This window comes from Pristis pectinata, chromosome 4, assembly GCF_009764475.1.
Source record: "Pristis pectinata isolate sPriPec2 chromosome 4, sPriPec2.1.pri, whole genome shotgun sequence".
Lineage (NCBI taxonomy): Eukaryota > Metazoa > Chordata > Chondrichthyes > Rhinopristiformes > Pristidae > Pristis > Pristis pectinata.
Window position 1 is genome coordinate 62,376,779 of NC_067408.1, and position 16,905 is coordinate 62,393,683.

The window sequence follows — 16,905 nt, forward strand, 5'->3', positions numbered from 1 at the left end:
AGAGATTCTTCAGCAATTTGCACACCAGAGGCATCATGTTTAGTGATACAAAGTTAGGTGAAAGGAGAACCTAGCTGAGAAGTTTGCAGAATGATGCAAAATTGTTTATTAGCACCAGTGGCGATGATATCAGACACTTTCATGAAATTGAAGAGATTCCTTGCAGTGCAGAATACAATCAACTGGCTTGTGCTATCTGCTGCTGAGACTGAGCTGCTTGTCATACAAAATAAAGAACTGCCTTGATCTCCTGAATACTGGTGAACATAAAAGTAAAAACACTGTCAGGGGAAGCTTCACCTCCTACTGTGTGGAGCCTGAGATAAACTAATCACACACAATGTGCTGGATGATATGCCTGCAGTTTTGAGATGTCCCTTCAGGCATTTGAACTTAATTAGTACCTGGCAACTTCAGGAAGTTCCAGGTGCTTTATAACCAAAGTGCACTGAAGTTAAATCACTTAAGAGATAAATATTGATCAGGAGCAAAAAACAAACTGCTGGAGGAACTCAGTGGGTCAGGCAGCACCTGTGGAGGGAAATGAATAGTTGACATGTCAGGTCGAGACCCTTCATCTAGTTCTTTTGTGTCTCCAATATTGATCAGGATACTGGGAAGAACACAGGTCCTCCCCAGGTTACGGCAGGGTTCCGTTCCTGTGAACTGTGACAGTTTGCAAGTCAGAAATTTGGCTGCAAACTGAGTTTCCATATGGCAGAAGATGCCCAAGGCAGCCGGCAAATCCATCCTGGCGGCCTCCCAATCACTCGTTTGTATGTACGGGCTGTACATAAATTTGGTGTTTGTAAGCCGGGGAGGACCTATAACACCATTGGTTACTATATTTCCACTCGGGAGGTCATAGTTTAATATCTCAGCCAAAAGGTGGCAATTCCACCAACAAACCTCCTTCATGACACACATCTTACAGCTGAGAACCACCAAATACAGGATGTCAACAAGGTACATGAAAGACTGTGTCCTCCTATTTCACATGCATATGGACACCACATCTTGTGAAGTTACTATCACCTTTAATGGTCAGCTACCTTGTTATTTAGTAGTCACCCTCAATTGAAATTACATAACCCAGTTACCAAACTCTTCCATAAAAATAAAACTCAAAATAATCTGTATGCATGTTGTCTCTGCTTGGGGAGCACATTCTTCCACTTTGTTCTCTTTTGCTCTTGTACTCTGCTTTTAGTTTTGTACTTGGGCTTGGTCATTGCACAATGAATTCGTGACTGCTCAACAGCATGCTACAATGCATCACATATGTTGAAATCTATGGCAACCAGGCCGCTAATTACCTTCACCATCCAGATCCATCAATCAAATCAGTGAATGATTCTGTGGCAAAATCATGCTTCTAGATACCTCTGATTTAGTCCAGCCATCAACAGCAGGATACATAATCTGGGCAACCTTCCTCAATTCGTTTGACATTTCCTTACTAACTAAATGTTTCAAAAGGAGATATCAGATGGTCCAATAAAATCACCAGATTAACTCCAACCCCGCAGACTGGAATACAGATTCTCAACCAGTTGAACTAGATAGAGGCTGTGCCCAAATTTTCACCTTTGCACTGGTAACATACGTCCTCATGATCAAACACAAATCATGTCCTATTTTGTTGAAACGTGCTCGTTAAATGAGCCATCTAGTAACCTATGCACTTCTCAAGCTGGTGAGACAATACAGGAACCAAATGCAAAGCCTGAATAAGCCAAATAAATAGCGTGGGAAAATCTACAAGCAGTTTGATGTTCAACTAGAATTCAACAACTGGCCTATACAGACTGCTCTCTGCAGACCGACTGAAGAAAAAGCTTTTGGATAAGTGAAATGAACCATTTTAGGTGGCTAATGACTAAGGAGAGTTCTGTGGTAATGTGCCCTCATAGATATAAAACTACAACAGTCTCGCTTTTATATAGTGCTTTTTAAATCATTTCCAAGACATTAAAGTCAATTACAGGCCATTCTTTGCTATGTAGTCAGCATTATCATGCATAAACTGCTGCTTCTAAATTCACTATAAATTCAGCTGCTCACTTCTTTGCATCGAAAAATAGAATAATTTTGTTCAATCCTGCCAAAGGTGTACTGATGAGGGTTTCTATCGAACCTTTTGCAGATTCATCAGTGGCAATCACTGTAATAAGAAAGCATGAACTGTTCCCAGTGCGAATGACTCACACCAGGATTTAAGTGAGATTGGCTTCATTCTCAGGATGAGGGAAATACTGACGAGGTAGCAGTTAATGCCTATCCCTTGGACCCTTATGCATTTGTCATATAAAGTATGTGGCTGCATTTCAAGGAATATCAGCAAATTATTTCAAGGAATAATTTGCTCTAATAGTTGTGTGTTGCACAATTTCAGAGCACCATTTAATAAACATAAAAGAACCTGAAAGGCAAGCAAGTAACAATATTCTCTCTCCTTAAAGAGTGCAATTGAAATGTGCATTTAAATTCCTTAATAGCATGAACATTATTAGAGGGTGCGATGGGTTTGGCATCCATTGCACATTTCTAGTGGGGGAGCAATCCGTTCTTTTAATCCAACTTTGGTTTGTAGAGTTTGTCATGTTTATATATTCAATTTGGTGGCTCTGGGAAATCAGCCCTATTCTTGCCAATAATATGGATAGAGCATCAGTTTGCTCCTGAAATATATGGACCACTTCAGATACTGTTAACACAAATAAATAATGATGCTCTCTTTTTAGCTGATGTAAGTGAAAGCCTATCCTAAAGGGGCTCTCTTAACTGATGGGGAGTTTATCTGTACCTTTATTCATGGAAATTAAAATTTATTTTTGAAATACTAGTCATAGGAGTACAGCAGACAAACAGGCCCTTGGGTCTACTGAGTGTGGGCTGACCATCCATTGGTAAATTGATTTATTATTGTTACATGTACTGAGGTACAGTGAAAAGCTTTGTTTTACATGGCACCCATACAGATCATTTCATTACAATAGTGCATTGAGGTAGTACAAGGGAAAAACAATAACAGAATGCAGAATAAAGTGTTACAGTTACAGAGAAAGTTCAGTGCAGGCAGACGATCATGTGCAAGGCGATAACATTTATATCAATCTATGCTAATTCCATTTGTTATCCCCCAATCCCATTAGATTTCACCGACCTGAAAAACCCTAATTCTACCTTGGACTATATTTCCCACAGTTTGCACTAATGTCATAATGTTATTTTTTGATTATTGTGTTAAGTTATGAATAATTCACATTAATTTAAGTTTATGTAATTTATGCTTGTCATGTTTGTAATGTACTGTGCTGCAGCTGCGAAAAGCTAATTTTCCATGGCATTTATACCCTGGTACGTATGCCCTTGACAATAAACTTGAACTAATTGCCCCAGATTCTACCACTCACCTGCACACTAGGGGCAACTTACAGTGGTCAATTAACCAACCTGGAATGTGGGAGGAAACTGGAGCATCCAGAGGAAATCCATCTGGGCACAGGGAGAAGGTGGAAACTCCACACAGATGACACCAGAGGTCAGGATTGAATCTGGGTTATTGGAGCTCTGAGGCAGCAGCTCTTCTAGCTGTGTCGCTGTTTTGAAAAAGGTTATTTTCTTTTCTGTATTTATTATGAGGAATATTTTTGGGAACAAGTTATAAGCAGTATATGGGGTCAGAAATATAAAAGTGCATATACCTCTCAAAGAGTTCAAGATTTTGGTGAACCAAAATAATCCTCCTTAACAAGTGCAATGTTATGTGACCATTATAGTAAAAATAAATGCTTATTTAAGTTCATTAACTAAATTTCAATACTGAGCCGATGATAAGCTATAGAGTCTTAAGTATGTGCTATAGAGTCTTAAGTATGTAAGTGGGGTGGCAATATACACCGAAAAAAGATGTCATTTGAGATTGTTGCCAAGGAAACAAACAACCTTCAGTGCAAATATAGAAACAATGGTACATTTTATGTCACAGCAGCTTCAAAATGAATTCTGCAGCAACATTGCATACTAGAAATCATTTTAATCTCACCACGTCTCACTGATTTCCTCTTCTGACTGGTCTAAAAACAGGAGACTTAAAATAGCTCAACAGAAGAGAATGATTGAAATTCCCTGTTCTTTTGTACTCTGTCATCACATTGAAAAGCTCTTTCCTTTGGCTACTGTTCATTTGTCCTAATTTGGATTGTTAACTTGTTTCTTCACAAACCTGGTACTCATACTTGTAAAACACGAGCTCTTCATGTTTTGAGAAGCAGAGTTTTTTGTAAATCATAATTCCTTTTCCCAACCTGAAGCTAATTTGTCAGATGCTCCTTCCTTTTAATCTTTCCAAAATCAAAGCCAAGGGATTGAGCTTTAATGTTCTGTGACATTCACTGTTTGTGACTTTATGATAGCATTAATCCAACTGTAAATATATCCACAACTGATGGCAATTAAAATGTTTGTGCTTAATATCACAAATAGTGACCCTTGATATTTTCACCTTTATTCCCTCCAATTTATTACAACAGCTATTCACAATTATAACATCTCTCCATGGCTTATAAATATTGTATTTTCCATTACCCTTAAGGTTGCTATTGACTTGAAGGATGATGAAAAGCTTAACATTTAATTTCTCAAACTATGATTGCTCTGGGTGTCCCAGTTTCATTCCCCTATTTACTCCTGCTTCTCGCTCACTGATTTTTGCTCCCACCCCCATCACTTCACTTAAGGTAGCTGACTGCTGCTTGAAGACAGTTTCATTGGCACCTGGTGACCATTAGTACCACACTCAAATGATTCTTCATATATACTGAGGACAGTTGACGACAGGTGCCAACACAGCTGAAGTGTCGGAACTTGTCCTCACACAGTTTTTTTTTCCAACTGGGTATTGTTCCTAGAAATGGGAATACGCTCTGATTTCCACCACTCTTGACAACCTTAAAGCCTTCCATAATTAACTCAGCACAGCTCAGTAACCAAACTGGACATCTTGTGGTCTGTACAGTTTAGTTATACATCCCTTTATCATTGCATTATCTCACTGACGCTTGTGTAAATTTGCTGTGTTTCCTTCATTGCAACAGCAACTTTGTTCAGGAGTAGACATGGGCACCTCAACACTTCAGGCTGTCTGCGGTTGTAAAAGATACAATATACAAAAACAGAAAATGCTAGAAATACTCAGAAGGTCAGGCAGCATTTATAAAGACTGGAAGAGGGTCAACGTTTCAGGACAATGACTCTTCAACAGAGCTGGAAAAGCAAGGTTTAGTTGCAAGGAGAACAGAGTGGATGTTGGTGACAGGACCGGTCTTTATCCCCTCAAAACCTCTATTCACAAACTATAGCAACAACTTGGATGACGGGACCAAATGTCATATTTCCAAGTTTGCTGAGGATTACAAAAATAGTTGGGATTGCAAGTAAGGAGGAAGATGTAAAGAGGTTTTGAGGGGATAAAGACCAGCTGAGGGAGTTGGAAAGAATATGACAGATGGAATATAATGTGCAAAAATGTGAAGTTATCCACTGTGCAAAACAGAAAAAACGAAGTATCTATTAAACGGTGTGAAACAGAATAATGTTGACATAAAAATGAACCCAGACGCCATTGTACATCGAGGTGCAGCATGCAATTAGGAAGGCGAATGGTACATTAGCTGTTATTACAAGAGGATTTGAGGACAGGGTCTTTTGACAATTATATAAAGCATTGATGAGACTGCACCTGGGGTATTGTGTACAGTTTTGGTCTCCTCACAAAAAGAATAATGTACTTGTCATAGAGGGAAAATTCAGCTGCGACATTGATAAATGGCAGAAAAGGCTTAAAGGTCCAAATAGCCTAATCCTGCTCCTATTCGTTATGTTAATCAACTCTCAGCTGATCAGATAGCATATGAAGAGAGAAAACCCTGGTAACCATCCTTTTTCAGAGAGCCTCTTGGTTTCCTCCAATCTCTCCTCCACCCTGGAACATAAAACATGCTTGCTTCCTTACTTTCCCAGATCTGATGAAAGGGCAATGACCTGAAACATTGACATGCTGAGTATTTTTTAGCATTTTCTAATTTTATTTCAGATTTCTAGCACCTGTAGTTTTTCGATCTGAAGTTCAAGCAGTAGCCTTTCATTTGGCATGTTTAGGAAATACATTGAACATTTGGGCCTTACAGTGACTACTTGTGATGTTCAAACCACAACCAGGACTTGCCCCTGCTAGCCACACCTTCCTTGACCATCACCACAATGATAAATTTCAGTTCAGTGTAATATTTTATTCCACATTAATATTTGTCTCTTCACTGCATTTCTCTGATTATCAGGCTCTGTTTCAAAATTCAATGAGAGTTCTCCAACTCCCTAGCACTTCAGAAATCTCCCTACTACTTTCTTGGTACATTTGGGCATGCAACTTTTATTCGTGGAGATTTATTTATTTTGAGTCCTTTGGTTTCTCTATTGCTTCATTCCAACATTGACATTCAAATCGTTATCATTACATATGCAGAGCGCTTTTCTCCAGTCTTCGCAGCACAACCTGAAGGTTAATTATTGACTTTCAACTTGAGCATTATTTTGGATGTTCACCCTTTCCCGCTTGTACTTTTCTTCATAATACGTGGAAAAAATCTTCTTTTATTACATTTGCTTCTGAAACCATGAATTACTTTTCCATTAGCTAAGTCATTCCTAGTTCCACTAGATTGCCAGTTTGTCTACTTTCTCTGTCCAATTTCTGTGCCACTGTGGGCAGCACAGCTCCAGCGACAGAGTTCGAACCTGACCTCGGGTGCTATCTGTGTGGAGTTTGTACATTCTCCATGTGTCCTCATGGATTCTCTCGAGGTTCTCTGGTTTCCTCCCACATCCCAAAGACGTGCAGCTTGGTAGATTAACTGGTGGCTCTCAATTGCCCCTAGTAGGTAGATGAGTGGTAGAATCTGGGATGAGCTGATAGCACTAGGATTAATGTGAAATTAGTGTCGATGGATGCTTGATGTTGAGCTGAAGGGCCTTTTACTATACTGTCTGACTCTATGACCTAGGTATTAGTTGTAGTTTAATAGTAGAGCTCTTGCCTCTGAATCAAAAGGCTCAAGGTTCAAATCGCACTCTGGATTCTCAGCTGACACCCTAGTTTGGTACTGAGATCCCCATGATTACTTAAGCCAGTTTCAGCGAATTTGATTCACTTCACCTGATATCGGGAAATGGCTGAAGGGACTGGATACAGCAAGGGTATGGGACCAAACAACATGTCAACTAAAGATCTGCACCTCTGAGCTAACCATGCCTCTGGCCATGCTTGACAAAAAAAAAGGCCAAAATCCACAAAAAGTATAACAAAATCCAATCCAGTCATTGCCACCCAATCAATCCCAATCATCAGCAAAGTGATGGAAAGCACTGTTGACATTGCCATCAAGCCCCACTTACTCACCAATAACCAACTTGCTGAAGTTCAAATTTGAGTTTCACCAGAACCACTTGGCTCCAGGCATCATTAGGGAGATCTGGTAAAACTGAAGCATCAAGAGGAAAACTCAACTGGACCAGCCATGTAAATATTATGGCTGCAAGAACAGGTAAGCAAGTTGGTGAGTGATTCATCTCCTGACACCCAAATGCCTTTCCACAAGCTACAAGGCACATTCAGGAGCCACAATGTTATGCACTCTACTTGTCTGGAGGATTACAACTCCAACAACATTCAAGAAGCTGAAAACTATCCAGAGCAATGTAGTCAGTTGACTACACTTGAAACATACTTTCACTTCAACACCAGTGCAGAGTAACTGAAGAGTGCAGTATATGCAAATGCTATGCATTTAATTGGCCAGCTTACCTCAACAACACTTCCAAATGTTGTGACCTCTACTGCAAGGCCAGGAGACACATGGGAACAAACCACCTCTTGCAGAACTGATGCAGGGTTTCAACCTGAAAGGTCAACAATTCCTTTCTCCCCACAGATGCTGCTCGACCCACTGAGTTCCTCCAGCAGATTGTTTGTTGTTTCTAACTTCTTAAAGCTTTCACCTCATCTTCACACCTTCGATCGCATCTCTGTGTAACTTAGAACCATCGCTCATCTACTTCCCAACCTTTGTCCACATTAATCTAAATTGTGAGCATTCCGTGTCCTTGGCCAATTACCTCCCTCAATCACCAAGTCTTAAAAAATCACAAAAAGCATTTAGTTTAATGCAAGTGCAAGATTACCTGATAAAGAGTGATGGGTTCAATGCTATAGCCCAGCAGGTCAGCGAATTCCTTAGCAATCACAGTTTTGCCACAACCCTGGATAATAGAATAGATGTTTTTTAATGAATCATATAGGTCAAGTGAAATTGGTACCTGTGTGAGCTTTATAACGCACAACATAATCTTCATTTATATTACCTTTCCACCAATTAAACACATATCCTTTACCATGTGTGACTGCATCATCTCTGCTAGAAGTCTATTGTGACTGGATGTTCTGATGAAATTTGATGACTTTGTGTGAAACTTTATTGGTTTTGTTCCTGTGGGGATCTATAAAATTCACAGATTAAAATCAGATAATTGTTACTTTTAATAAAACAGAATATCAACATCAATCTTTAACTCAATGCAGTCTGTAAAATAAATTGGATGCCAAAAATGTACTCGGAGGAGATTATTTTCTGCTTTACCTGACACAGTATATCCATTTAGTTACACCTTCCAGAATTTTATATATCACTTCATTACAGTTTGACATCATTTGTGCAACTTTGTGGCATTTTTGCTACACTATGTGCCGATATATCATCTGAATAACATAGCTTATTTGAATAGTACAGATTTTGTGAGGTTTCAAGAGTGGAAGGTATTTGTCTGATTCCAAAGGATTGCCAAGAGGATTGGGGTAAAATGGCGCACAAACCTTCATTGTAAATACTTCATAAAGCAATTGTAGAAATTGACCAAGATCTTCAGAAATTCAGGGAAGTAGTGGTGGTGGGTGGCAGTATTAATTAAGGAATATATTCCAAGAGAGAATATACTTGAAGGATGAAGAACTGGGTCATTTTGGCTCGAGTTAAGGAGCAAGAAGAACACTAACATACTACTGGGAGTATTCCATGGGCACCAAAAACTGAGAGAGATAGAGGAGCAAATCTACAGGGAAATTTCAAAGGTGTGCAAGAGCATTATAAGAGTAATACTGGGAAATTTCCATTACACTGATATTGAATGAGATAATGTTAGAAAAGGATAAAGAGGGGGAGGAATTTCTTAAGTGTCAGGAAAATATCCTTGACCAGTTTGCTTTTAGCCCAACAAGAAAGAAGGCATTGCTGGAAATAAAATAAAACCGCAGATGCTGGAAACCAGAAATTAAAACAGAAAGTATAGGAAGCATTCAGCATGTCAAACAGCATCTGCAGAAAGCGAAAAAGAGTTAATGTTTTCAGATACAGGACCCTTCATTAGAACAGGAAAGCAAGTTGATATTAAGTTGCAGAGAGGGTTGGGGAGGGATAGCTAGGGAACATCTCTGGTAGGATGAGGTCAGGGTTGCTGTGGGGATAAGTGATGGAGGTCATTTAGTCTTGTGGGTTAATTGGGAGCAGTTAGAGAAAGAGAGAGAATGAATGAAAGCTAGGAAATGAGAAGTAGTTAGAGAATGGGAACACCAACAAAAAATGTAAAAGTTGCAAAATATATGTCAGAAGAATATGACCAACAGATCAGGTTGTGCTAATGGAGAAAGATAAACGGAGTCAATATCACAGATGGATGTCTGGTAGAAATGGCAAGTTCTGATAGAAACTGAGAAAGTGGGCTACTGTAGTTATAGAATTCAATACTGAGTTTGGAAGGCTGCATTGGGCCCATATGGAAGATGAGGTGATGTTTGTCAAGCTTACATTGGGCTTATTATAACAGTGCAGGAGGCCACAGACAAATAGTACAGAGTGGGAGTAGGATGGAGAATTAAAACTGCAAGCAACAGAGAGCTTTGAGTTGCCACTGCATGTAGCAGTATACAAGATTGTGATGGTTGGGGGAGAGTGAATAGAGGGAGGCCACTTTCAATAGCGAAAGTGTTGGGTAAAGGACACGTGCAGATGCTAGGAAAGAAATTCTTTTAAACACAGAGAGTGGTGATGATTTGGAAATCACTCCCTGCAGGAGGAGTGATTTCCCAAATCTTCTCTCCCTGGAATCACTTCCTGTGCATTAAGCTGAGCCAATGTAGTCTTCAGAAGACAACTGCATAAGCACTCGAGGAGAAAAAAGTTCCAGGGCTACAGGGAAAAAGCAGGGAAGTGGGACTAAGTGGACTGCTCTACAAGGAGTCGCCATGGATAATGGGGCCAAGTGTGATGCCTGACAGCATACAAGGTAAGCTTAAAGCACATGCTAACCATCACTGCCGGTGGAAGAGGAGTAATTCCACGTCCAACACAATCTAAGGGATCTAGGTAACTGTGTGCTTTCATCTGCCTGTCTCTCTCTATCACTCATTGTTTGTCTATCTACATGACTATGTGCATCTCCCACAATTGTAGGGAATTACTGATTACAAATCTTCAACAAAACTGAAGTAGTAATTGGAGCTTTCAAAATATAACTCACTTATTGTTTGATCCAAATATGAAACTAAATGAACACATCTCTTTCTCTGTCAAATCTTAATGAGAACATTCACATTCTCTGTTAACAACAGAAGTTGTCAAAACCTTTTTGAAAAGCAAAGTTAACTACAGTGAAGGAAGAAGTTCTCTGGGCTTACTGCACTGGAAAATATGTACTGTAGAAATAATTTTTCCAATGGAAAGTTGGTAGTTTGTTTACTCCTTCACTTGCCTCAAAACAAATAAAAAACTTTACTGAATCAAACATGTTTAAGTACCTTTTGTACATTCCCTAAGTATAATTGACTCATCAGTGTTGAGAACTTAAGCACAATGTACATTCAACTTGTACAAACAAGAGAAGAATATTTCAAGGAATAAAAAAGATAAATAATTATCTTTGATTGAAGCAAGTGCCTGATTCAAACCAGAAGTACCTCTGTATATACCCACTCTCTCTTCTTTCCCCTACCATCTGGCAGAAGATACAAAAGCCTGAAAACACGTACCACCAGGCTCAAGGAGAGCTTCTATCCTGCTGTTATAAGACTACTGAACAGTCCCCTAGTATGACAAGGTGGATTCTTGACTTTACAATCTACTTTGTTATGGCCTCACACTTTATTGTCTGCCTGCTCTGCACTTTCTCAGTAGCCTGTAACACTTCATTCGACGTTCTGCTATTGCTTTTCCCTTGTACTATATCAGTACACTGTTGTAATGAAATGATTTGTATGGATGGCATGGATTTGGAGCAGGAGCTTTGCAAAGAGGTGAGTCTCTGTGCATGTGCTTGCAAGTTTCATCTTACAAGTGTCTAAAAGAGGCACATTTGTTACTAGTTGATTAGGTAATTAACAGCAGCAAATAAAAGGAAGGTAGTTATAAGCAGAGTGGCCATTTTGGGAGTGGACCAGTATTAGAGTGGAGCACTTGAGGCTTTGGCTCAAGAAGCTTCGGTGAGAGGAGGCGGAGGCTAAGTTAGGTCTCTGGTAAGTTTCTTTATTCCTTTCTTTGATTTTTCCTTCAGTGTCAGGCTAGAGTGGTTAGAATGGCTCCAAGGTCAGTGGTGTGTTCATCTTGTGAGATGTGGGAGTTCTGGGAGACCTCCAGTCTCCCTGATAGCTATATCTACACGAGGTGCATCCAGCTGCAACTCCTTACAGACCATGTTAGGGAATTGAAGCTGCAGCTGGATGACCTTCAGCTCCTACGGGAGAACGAGGAGTTTATAGATAAGAGCGACAGGGAGGCAGTCACTCCTAAGCTGAAAGAGGCAGGTTGCTTGGTGACTGTCAGGAGAAGGAAGGAGAATAGGCAGGTAATGCAGAGTACCCCTGTGGCCATTCTTCTGAAAAACAGGTACACCGCTTTGGATACTGCTGGGGGGGAAAACGACCTACCTAGGTCTCTGGCACTGAGCCTGGTTGTGTGGTGCAGAAGGGAAGGGGAGAGAAGAGGAGAGTGATAGTGATAGGGGATTCCAGAGTAAGGGGGGCAGACAGGAGATTCTGTGGACGTGAAAGAGACTCCTGGATGGTATGTTGCCTCCCAGGTGTCAGGGTCAGGATGTCTCAGATCGGGTCCACAGCATTCTGAAGGGGGAGGGTGAAAAGCCAGAGGTCATGGTACGTATTGGTACCAATAACATAGGTAGAAAAAGAGATGAGGTCCTAAAGACAGGGAGCTAGGTAGGAAGCTGAAAAGCAGGACCTCAAGGGTAGTAATCTCTGGATTGCTGCATGTGCTATTTGCCAGTGAAGGTGAGAATAGGATGATTTGGCAGATGAATGCATGGCTGAGGAGTTGGTGCAGGGGGCAGGGTTTCAGACTTATTGATCATTGGGATCTCTTCTGGGGAAGGTATGACCTGTAAAAAAGGGTCAGAAGTTGGTGCATTTAGTGTACATGTAGATGCAGCATGTAGAAAGACTGTGAGGTAGGATAGGCAGTTGAAAGGGCAAAACTGCAGTCAGTTGGATGGGCTGAAGTGTGTCTACTTTAATGCAAGAAGTATCAGAAATAAGGATGATGAACTTAAGAGCGTGGGTAAGTACATGGAACTATGATGTTGTGGCCATTACAGAGACTTGGCTGTCACAAGGGCAGGAATGGCTGCTGGATATTCCAGGGTTTAGATGTTTCAAAAGGGACGGGGACAGAGGTAAGGGATGTGGGGAAGTGGCTTTGCTGATCAGGGACAGTGTCACAGCTGTAGAAAGGGAGGATTTTCCTGGAGGGATCGTCCACTGATTCAGTGTGGGCAGAAGTCAGAAACGGGAAGGGAGCAATCACTCTATTGGGAGTATTCTACAGACCCCCCCAGTAGCAGCAGAGTCAGTGAGGAGCAGATCGTGAGGCAGATTTTGGAGAAGTGCAAAAATAACAGGGTTGTTGTCATGGGTGATTTTAACTTCCCTAATATTGATTGACACCTCCTTAGTGTAAAGGGGACAGATGGGGCAGAGTTTGTTAGGTTTGTCCAGGAAGGATTCCTGACAGTCTATGGATAGCTGACTAGAAAAGCCATACTGGACGTGGTACTAGGCAATGAGCCTGATAAAGTTTCAGATCTCTTGATGGGAGAGCATTTTGGAGACAATGACCATAATTCCTTGACCTTTACCATAGCCTTGGAGAGGGATAGGAGCAGACAATATGGGAAAATATTAAATTGGGGGAGGGGGAATTATGATGCTATTAGGCAGGAACTTGGAAGCGTAAATTGGAAGCGATAGTGAAGGCAGGAACAGGAGGAGGTGGCAGATAAATGTGTGGCTGAGAAGCTGGTGCAGGAGGGAGGATTTTAGATTTCTGGATCATTGGGATCTCTTCTCCGGAAGGTGGGACTTGTACAGAGAGGACAGGTTACACCCAAACCAGAAGGGGGCCAATATCCTTGTGGCGAGGTTTGCTAGGGTGGTTTGGGAGGGTTTAAACTAGTTTGTGAGGGGGAAGGGAACTGGAGGAGTAGGTCAGAGGAAGAAGGGGATGGGGAAAAGTTAGATCAAACAGGTAGAGAGGCTTTGGGGAAGGAGAAGCAGAATACAGGCTATAAAAGTAGTAAGGTAGATGGACTGAAGTGTGTTTACTTAAATTCAAGAAGTGTCAGGAATAAGGGAGATGAACTGAGAGCTTGGATAAGTATCGGGGACTATGATATTGTGGCTATTACTGAGACGTGGCTGACATCAGGGCAGGAGTGGATATTGAATATTCCTGGTTTTCGGTGTTTTAAGAGGGATAGGGAAGGGGGGGAGAAGAGGAGGAGGGGTGGCGATACTGGTCAGGGACACTTGTTACGGCTGTGGAAAGGATGGATGTTGTAGAAGGATCATCTCTAGAGTCCGTATGGGTGGAAGTAAGGAACAAGAAAGGAGCAGTTACTCTACTAGGAGTATTCTATAGGCCCCCCGGTAGCGGTAGAGATCAGATTGGCAGGCAGTGTTCAGAGAGAAGCAAAAATAACAGGGTTGTTATAATGGGAGACTTCAACTTCCCAAATATAGACTGCAACCTGCTTAGTGCCAAAGGTTTAGATGGGACAGAATTTGTTAAATGTGTCCAGGAGAGATTCCTGACGCAGTATGTCGACGGGCCAACTAGAGGGAATGCCATGCTAGATCTAGTTTTAGGAAATGAACCAGGACAGGTGAAGGATCTATTGGTGGGTGAGCATTTGGGGGACAGTGACCATTGCTCCATAACCTTTAAAATTGTCATGGACAGGGACATGTGCAGAGAGGACAAGAAGATATTTAATTGGGGAAGGGTGAACTATGATGCTATAAGGAGAGAACTTGGGAGTGTAAATTGGGATGTCCTTTTTGAAGGGAAATGTACCATGGAGATGTGGTCAATGTTCAGGGATCTTATGCAGGATGTTAGGGTTAAATATGTCCCAGTGAGGCAGAGAAGGAATGGCAGGGTGAAGGAACCGTGGGTGATGAGAGAGGTGGAACAACTAGTTAGGGAGAAGAAGGTAGCATACATAAGGTATAAGCAGCAAGGTTCAGACAGGGCCCGTGAGGAATATAGAGTAGTGAGGAAGGAACTTAAGAAAGGGCTGAGGAGAGCTGGAAGGGGACATGAAAAGGCGTTGGCTAGTAGGGTTAAGGAAAATCCCAAGGCCTTTTTCACGTACGTGAAGGGTAGGAGGATGGCTAGGGTAAAGGTAGGTCCGATTAAAGACAAAGGTGGGACAATGTGCCTGGAGGCAGCGGAAGTGGGAGAAGTTCTCAATGAATACTTCTCTTCGGTATTCACCAAGGAGAGGCGTCTTGATGACGTGGAAGGGAGTGCTGGTAAGGGTAATGTTCTCGAGGTTGTAGATATCAAGAGAGGATGTGTTGAAGTTGTTAAATAATATCAAGACAGATAAATCTCTGGGGCCTGATGGGATGTTCCCCAGGCTGCTTCGAGAGGCGAGGGAGGAGATTGTTGAACTGCTGGTAAGGATCTTTGAGTCCTCATCGTCCACGGGGATGGTGCCGGAGGATTGGAGGGTGGCGAATGTTGTCCCCTTGTTCAAAAAAGGTAGTAGGGATAGTCCAGGGAATTACAGACTGGTGAGCCTTACGTCTGTGGTGGGTAAGCTGTTAGAAAGGATTCTAAGGGATAGGATCTATGAACACCTGGAGAATCGTGGACTGATTAGGGACAGCCAGCATAGCTTTGTGAAGGGAAGATCTTGTCTCACAAGCCTGATAGAGTTCTTTGAGGAGGTGATGAGGAAGATTGAGGGTAGTGCGGTGGATGTGGTCTATATGGATTTTAGTAAGGCGTTTGATAAGGTTCCTCATGGTAGGCTTCTTCAGAAGGTCAGAGGCCAAGGGATCCAGGGAAACTTGGCTGTGTGGATTAGGAATTGGCTTGCCTGTAGAAAGCGCAGGGTTGTGGTGGAAGGAGTGCCCTCTGATTGGAGGCCAGTGATTAGTGGTGTCCTGCAGGGATCGGTTCTGGGACCTCTACTTTTTGTGATATTTATAGATGACTTAGATGAGGGGGTGGAAGGCTGGGTTAGTAAGTTTGTGGACGACACTAAGACTGGCGGTGTTGTGGATAGTGTGGAGGGCTGTTGGAACTTACAGAGGGATATTGATAGGATGCAGAGCTGGGCTGACAAGTGGCAGAGGGAGTTCAATCCACAGAAGTGTGAGGTGGTACACTTTGGAAGGACAAACTCCAGGGCACAGTACAAGGTAAATGGCAAGGTACTTGGCAGTGTAGAGGAGCAGAGGGATCTGGGGGTTCATATTCACAGTTCACTGAAAGTTGCCTCACAGGTGGATAGAGCAGTTCAGAAGGCCTATGGGATGTTAGCTTTCATAAGTCGTGGGATTGAGTTTAAGAGCCGCGAAGTGATGATGCAGCCTTACAAAACTCTAGTTAGACCACACTTACAGTACTGTGTTCAGTTTTGGTTGCCGCATTATAGGAAGGACGTGGAGGTGTTGGAGAGGGTGCAGAGGAGGTTTACCAGGATGCTGCCTGGATTAGAGCGTATGGAATATGAGGAGAGGCTTAAGGTGCTAGGGTTTTATTCACTGGAAAGGAGGAGGATGAGAGGAGACATGATAGAGGTATATAAAATATTGAGAGGAATAGATAGAGTAGACAGTCAGCGCCTCCTTTCCAGGGCACCAATACTCAAGACGAGGGGGCATGGCTTTAAGGTTATGGGTGGGAGGTTGAGGGGAGATGTCAGGGGGAGGTTTTTCACCCAGAGAGTGGTTGGTGCATGGAATGCACTGCCTGGGGTGGTGGTGGAGGCAGATACATTGGACAGGTTCAAGAGTTTGTTGGATAGGCACATGGAAGAATGTGAGATAGAGGGATATGCGGGAGGAAAGGGTTAGATAGTGTGAGGGTGGTTTGATGGACGGCACAACATGGTGGGCCGAAGGGCCTGTTTTGTGCTGTATGGTTCTATGGTATAGTAAATTGGATATGGATGTTCTTGAGGAAAAGCACAACAGAAATGTGGAGGTTGTTTAGGGAGTACTTTCATGGGGTTCTGGATAAGTTTGTCCCATTGAGGCAGGGTAAGGATGGTAGAGTGAAGGAACCATGGTTTACAAGAGACGTAGAACATCTTGTCAAGAGGAAGAAAGAAGCTTACCTGAGGTTTAGAAAGCAAGGATCAGACTGGGACCTGGACAGTTACTAGGAAGCCAGGACGGAGCTTAAGAATGGACTTAAGAGAGCTAGAAGGGGGCATGAGAAGGCCTTGGTGAGTTGGATTAAGGAAAACCCTAAGGCATTCTACGCATATGTG

The 16,905-nt window shown here is 42.0% G+C and overlaps 1 protein-coding gene across 1 annotated transcript in view; it reads right to left on the reverse strand.

Annotated features, from left to right (window-relative positions):
- vwa8 (von Willebrand factor A domain containing 8) overlaps positions 1-16,905 on the reverse strand; it is a 321,854-nt gene that overhangs the window by 226,251 nt on the left and 78,698 nt on the right. The window contains exons 11-12 of the mRNA XM_052013855.1: positions 8,422-8,556; positions 8,242-8,319 (exon numbers count right to left, since the gene is read on the reverse strand). Coding sequence (XP_051869815.1) covers positions 8,242-8,319; positions 8,422-8,556 — 213 coding nt within the window. The remainder of the gene's footprint in view (positions 1-8,241; positions 8,320-8,421; positions 8,557-16,905) is intronic.